The sequence below is a fragment of the Suricata suricatta genome, chromosome 8 (assembly GCF_006229205.1).
Source record: "Suricata suricatta isolate VVHF042 chromosome 8, meerkat_22Aug2017_6uvM2_HiC, whole genome shotgun sequence".
NCBI lineage: Eukaryota > Metazoa > Chordata > Mammalia > Carnivora > Herpestidae > Suricata > Suricata suricatta.
Genome location: NC_043707.1, coordinates 105,468,177 through 105,474,565, shown reverse-complemented (window position 1 = coordinate 105,474,565; position 6,389 = coordinate 105,468,177). Strand labels below are relative to the sequence as shown.

The 6,389-nt window shown below is 53.5% G+C and overlaps 1 protein-coding gene across 2 annotated transcripts; it reads right to left on the bottom strand.

Moving 5' to 3' along the window:
• Positions 1-6: 6 nt before the first annotated feature.
• On the bottom strand, positions 7-6,090 carry LOC115299266. Of its 2 annotated transcripts, XM_029948629.1 has the most exons (4): positions 5,880-6,090; positions 3,365-3,513; positions 1,648-2,082; positions 7-696 (listed from the first exon to the last, which is right to left on the bottom strand). In XM_029948629.1, the coding sequence occupies exons 1-4, from the start codon at positions 5,999-6,001 to the stop codon at positions 656-658; spliced, it is 747 nt and encodes a 248-aa protein (XP_029804489.1). In that variant the 5' UTR covers positions 6,002-6,090; the 3' UTR covers positions 7-655. The 2 variants fall into 2 exon arrangements, 1 of the variants encoding a protein (XP_029804489.1); XR_003912080.1 differs by having other exon boundaries at positions 7-3,513; positions 5,276-6,090.
• Positions 6,091-6,389: the final 299 nt, after the last annotated feature.

Sequence of the window (6,389 nt, the reverse complement as noted above, 5' to 3'; positions counted from 1 at the left end):
TCGCTCGGCGGCCGCTCCGTCATCCTGCGGGCAGACAGACAGACAAGCGGACGCCCGCTTTGACAACCGCCCCCAGCCCACCGAGGGGTGGGTGAAGGGGGTGCAGGGCACAGAGAAATGCACGCACCGAGACGTGGGAAGAGGCGGACCAACTTAGCGCCACGTGGACACACGCCCTCCCCCGGGGCCTGTAGGCCCTTGCGGCGGGGGCTGGGGCAGGAGAGAGAGAGGGAGGGCCTCTGGTTTGGGAGAAAGGAAAGGGGTCTGGGAGGCACAGAGACTGAGGAGATGGACAAACACGACAGACATTGGTGGAAAAGGAATACAGCCAGCTAAAGAAAACAGAAGGGGGGAAAGGAAGGAAATGTAGAAAGAGGCGAGAAAGAAGTATCTTGTCCCCCTGCTTAGGCCGCAAGGGAAGAGGAGGGAACAAATCCCCTGAGCATGTTCCTCCCGCCCCCCTTTTGGTTTTGGCGGGGAAACTGTGGCGCCGAGATGGGGTGCTTCTTGAACCTCCCTCAGCAATACCCGCCCCCAGCCAGCCTACCGCACACAAACACCCAGAAACCTGGGAGGGATGCAAGTAGGGAATTCAGGGGATGGAGGCTTCAGGGCCTGGAGTCCACAGTGCCACAGCTGGCAGCCATGCCTGCTGTCATCTCGACATGTATTCACCCCCCTGCGGGGGTTGTCTGTCTGGAGTAAGCAAATACACCGTGTATTCTGTGCAGTTGCTGGTGGCCCTTTACTCCCACCAAGACCAGAGATGAGACACTGGGAAGACAAGAAAATGATCCTAGCCCTCTGCCCTTGCACACTCCAACTTCTTCTGCCTTGGGGGGACTCACACGTGAGGTGGGGTCTGGAAGGGAGGCTTGGCTATGGAGCCGAGGCATTCAGAGTGCCCCTGAGCCTACTGGGTTGTTAAGGCTCCCATCCGTGAGCCTGAGGCATATCATGGAGGCCCTTGAACTCTTCCATCCCCCTCTTCTGCCTTGGGGTTGTCCTCTGGGAAATGGGAGCAAGGCCTCATTGATGCATTTAAAAGCAAGGTGCAAATGCTCAAGTAAATTATTATCGACAAGAAGACTGGATCATCCAGGGGAATGCCTTGCCCAAGGTCACATGAACCTATTTGCCACAGAGCCACAGAGCAGGACCAGAACTTGGAGATCTCCCGGCTCTCTGAGCTCTCCTCCTGTATACACCCTCCCATTTATATCCCTGGGGCTGAAGACACTCCCCCACAACCATACACGGGGTGACCACAGAGGCTCCACTCCCCACTAACACTGGCTGGGGGCCTTCCTCACCCTGCTTGGATGCCAATGGAGTCAGGCCCCTGGAAGAATGCAAACCTAAAAACCACCAGACTCTGGGTCTAGAGTTTGGGGATGCTTGTGAGTTGTTTTAATAAAATACATATATAATCAACCCGACAGTCTTCAAAGATGTCTGAAAGAAGATTTTTGCTGTCAGATGATTGGGATTTTTTTTTATACTAGAAAATACACAAAAATCCAATTCAGCACCAAGCAGAGGGCATCTAATCACTCACGGCAGCTATTCTACCACTGCATCGCTCCGGACCGGTCCGGAGTTGGCCTGGGAAATATCCTCCCGCTCCACAAGAGAGACCCAACCAACCTTCTGAAACCTCCTTGGGGCTCAGCAAAATTACCACCAGACACACAGCTGATGGAGAATCGTCATTCAGACCGCACTTCTGCCCTGGCTCTGCCAGCTCCCGGGGCTCCCCCAGAAACAACAGAAGTCCCCAAGACCTGGTGTACATGAGATGCAAAAGTAGGGGGTCCGCAAAGGCTTCACTGGAAACGAGTTTACGATTATGGCGGAAACAATAGATCCGTATGCACAGAATGGGGCTGCCACGACACTGCGGCCACCAGAAATGCACCAGAGGTATGCCAGCCGGGTGTTCCTGGCTCTCCTGCAGCAATGAAATGCACCAGTAACAGACCATCCTGTGACAAAATATACAAACCCCAAGGTGTTGGCTCCCTACCTTACTGTCCCCACACACCGTTGTGTGCCCAGTGACACGTGCTTCAGTCCCAGCTTCTAACCAGAGTGACAAAAAAACGGTGCACACCACAATCACCAGACTGAGTTCAAGCTCTCCTTATGACACATTTATACCCTCTGATTAATTCTGAGGCTTCACGTAGGCGCAAACACCCCAGTGGCAAGAGGAGCACATATTCCAGATGAGTTGACCCTGGCCCCAAATGCTCTCCCCAGACGTCTATAAATATCTGTATCTCCGAGGCTCCCCGTGAGAAACCTATGATTGGTCCCCAGGGTCTGTGGCCGACCTCTCCCCGCCCATCCTCGGACCTTAGGAAAACCCGGCAGGCTATTCTGCAACTGGGATCACCCAGGCCAGGGGTCCACGCTCCAGAGGAAGCCTACAGCAAACTCGTAAACACCTTTGGTTGTAGGAGACTAACCCCAATCACTTGGCTTTGGCTAAGATTACTGAAAAGAAAGCCTGAGTGATTTTACTTTGTTCATTTGTTTTTATTTGGGGTAGATGAAGGAATGGAGAGAAGCTTTTGAACAGAATCGCACTAGACTATTTTGACCATTACAATTCCTCTGTCTTTGTGCGGCCCAGAACCAGTTTGCAGCCCCCAACACTGGATTCTCATCTCCTGTTGCCAGATGGCCGCAATGTTTCCGTTCGAGTCTGAACAAGACAGGGATCCCAGGAGCTCCTAGGGGGGCAGGAACAGGGTCTCCGCAGCTCCCAGTTCCGGGCAGGAAAAATTTCTCGTATGAAAACAGCCTTCACTGGTAACTGGGGTAAAAGCTAGCTTCCTGCCCTTCCTATTGCACCCAGTACCGAAGAATTCCTCCGGGGGAGCCCCAAGCCTGCGCGAAAACAGAACTACCTTCCCAGCTACTACAAGAGTGGAGGAGTGTTCCAGTGCCGCCCCGCCCGAGGCCTTAGGCCTTGGTCACAGCCCACCGACTTGGGACTGCACTAGCCAGGGTGGCTGGGCCTTCTTCCTGCCAGGGCCCCGGCACACGCAGCCTGCACCACCCGGATATAGCCACCCCAGAGTTAGGAGCCTTGTGAAAGAAGCACAGGACCAGGACTGATGGGAGCGGCCTGGGGGGGCTAAGTCCAGCTAGGTGTTTTTACCCAGGATTGAAAAAAGAAAGGACCCCGCCTGAAACCACAGAGACACGGATCCTGGATTCCCAGCTCTGGGCTCCTCCTCCCCTAACCCAATCAGAGAGAGGACTGGCCTCTGTCCTGAACCCACCCCCACCCCAGGCCGGAACCCAAGGTCTTCCTGGACACTGTTGCCACCGATACTGTTCCCCCAAAACTCACCTGGGGCATATTTAGAGAGACAGGCCCCTCTGAATAAGATCTCCACTCCGCCGGAGAGGGGCGGGAGCCAAGCTGTGGATGAGGGTCTTTGCTTTCCCCCTCTCTCACTGAGAGACCAGCAGTTAGGCCACGGTGTGGTCCTGGGCAGTCTGCCGCGCCCAAAGCGAATTTCCAGGAAAGATGGGGGTGGAGAGAAAGAGGGAGGGTGAGAGGGAGGGAGGGAGAGAGAGAAATGGGGGTCAATGGCTGGGAAATACCTCATGTCCTCGCTGACCGCCCAGGAATTGCAAACAGCTTTCTGCCCGCAACCTGCAGGTGCTTGAAGCCTCCCCCTTAGCTCTCTTTAAAAAGAACCCTACACCTGACCAATCAGGAATAACTATTTACTCTAACAACAACAACAACGAGCTCTCCACGGACTGCCAGAACATTTTCAGGCCCTCCAACAGGGACGTCTGGTTCAGCACAGCCGAGTTTGTTTTCTAAGTACTGATGTGTCTATGCAGTTGAATGGCCTGGGAACCGGGGTCAGGCGGGAGCAGCAGCCACAACGCCTAGTCTATAGGTGGGTGGGGTAATGTGTGTTGGAAAAGGGGATGTCGATCTTCAGACCCTGATCTGTGGGGCAGAACCTCCGAGGCCCCCCATTCTCGCCATCCCCCCTCTAGCCCAAAGTGAAACCAGAACCCAATTCCAAAGGCTACTTTCCCACAGGAATGGAGTCAGAACAGCACGGATCCAAGAGAATGGGGGGGGGAGATATCTTGATCTACCTAGGTCTCCTCTTTTCTTCCTACTGAGAAAGAAAGAAAAGAAAGAAAGAAAGAAAGAAAGAAAGAAAGAAAGAAAGAAAGAAAGAAAGAAAGAAAGAATGAAAGAAAGAGAAAAGAAGGAAAGAGAAATAAAGAAGGAAAAAGAAAAGAAGGAAAGAGAAAGGAAGAAAGAAAGAAAGAACGAAAGAAAGAAAGAGAAAAGAAACGCAGCCCCCGCCTTCCTGTCAACCATCCACACACAATGATTTTCAATTTTTCAGTGTTCAGACTAGCAGAGTAAAGGAGAATTCTAATAATTCCTTGCAGCAATAAACAAGGCAAAGGGAGGGAGGATAAACACAAATCCAATATTGCTGCCCAGGGTGTAGTATAGTGAGATTTAGGCTGCCTTTTTTTTTTTTCCTCTGAAGGGTTTTGTTTAATTTGTTTTGCCTAAATTGTCCAGTTTATGATTACACATCGAAACCTTGGATTAATTCCAAAGGACTCTTTTTTTGCCCCAGCTTTGGTGGAAATACTGGAATAATTCTTCCCTGCGGTTTCACTCCAATGCGGGAGATTTTCTTTCTCCTCATTTAATCCAAATGGGGGGAGGGTTGGGAAGAAGGGAGAATCCACTCATTCCCGTGTATTAGGTCCGGGTTAATTTTTGCTTTATGACAGTCTGTGTGTCCGTCCCTTTCTCCATTTTCTCTCCCAACCACAGCCCAGCAGCTTAAAAAATAGAGCTGGGGGGGAGGGGGGCGGGAAACCGCGCTTTGTTATCGTTCCAAAGAAGCTAAAAGGGACAAGCCGCTTCATCCTGAACGATTACTTTAATTAAAAAGGATGATGATGAGGATGATGAGGATGATGGCGACGACATCAGTAACCACAATAACTGGCAAAACAAAATCCATTTTTTTTCGCAGCGAGGGCAGCACTAACCCCATCCCTCCACAAAGCCTGGCCCGGGTCACCGATGCGACGGGTACCTGACCCATGCGTCAATGTCGCTCACCCAAGAAGGAGATGGGAAAGTGTTCTTTGGAGATTATCCCTGAGGGTCCCCACCCAAGGCGCGAAATCTGGAGAATGCGCCCATTGTCTTTTCCTGGCCTCTCCCGCAGACCCCGGCGGAGGTACCCGCGAAACTGACCAGAAATGGATGAAGCCTGGGTGCGGCGGAAACCGAAGCCGGCGGCTACCGGCTTGAAGGCGCGGGCCTTGGCGAGCGCTGCTCAGCTCCGAGCCCGAAGAACCTCCCACGCTAACAAACCCCTCGAACACCGGGGCACAGGCTGGCCTCTGGACAGAGCAGCCGCCGACCGGGCTCCGTCTGCCCATCCAAGCCAACACTGGCTTCCGAATACATCATAATTTGGAATAAAATGTGAAATCTCTCTCCCCGCCCCCTAGCCGCCTCCTCAACCTGCGGCTCCGTCTCCCGCTCGCCCTCCCCTCCACCCCCCAGCGATTTGCAAATGCACTTCTAAAGGACACAAGCACACAACCCAGTATGGACAGGACCACACACGGTCCAGCCGCACCGAGGGGAAGCAAAGTAAACACAACCCAACGCTGCCCCACAAGCCGACATGGCCAGGCCCGCACACTGTCCAACGCGCCACAACGAAATCAGTCCAACGCAGTCGCTCACGGACATACCTCTAAGGTAGTCAGGATCACGCACGCCCGACACAACAACGAAACCACCCAAACACAATCGCAAAGGCCACACAACCCAACACCCAGAGGCAGACCCGTGTCGAGAAAGCAAAGGAGCATAATTGTATACGACGAGGAAAACGACAGAAGGGCTTGAAGGACCCAAATCAACAACCCGAAGAGCGCGGACACCATCACACTCGGACACACAACCCATCGCCTGGGAAGACCACACTCGGAAGAAGTCAGCGTTGCCGACGGCTCCCACACGCACTCACAATCCCACCGCATGCATACAACCACCAAGAAGAAATGAAAACCAACCACCGCCTCGCGCATTTCTGTATATTGCGTAAGGAAAAAGGGGAAGGAAGGAAGAGAGTCTCCGTGGCGGGAGGGGCGGCGGCGGCGATCGGAGGGCGTCCGTGGAAAATGCCCCCCATCGAAAGAAACCCAGGGAAGAGGAGCGAAGACCTCTTCTGCGAGCAGGGGAAAGGGAGGGAGGGGCTGACGGGGAATTCCGCGGGAGGCCGAAGGTTGCCTCCGCCTAGAAAAAGGCCGGAATGCTCACGTTTTGCCGCTACGGGGGGACGCGTGTGGCCATT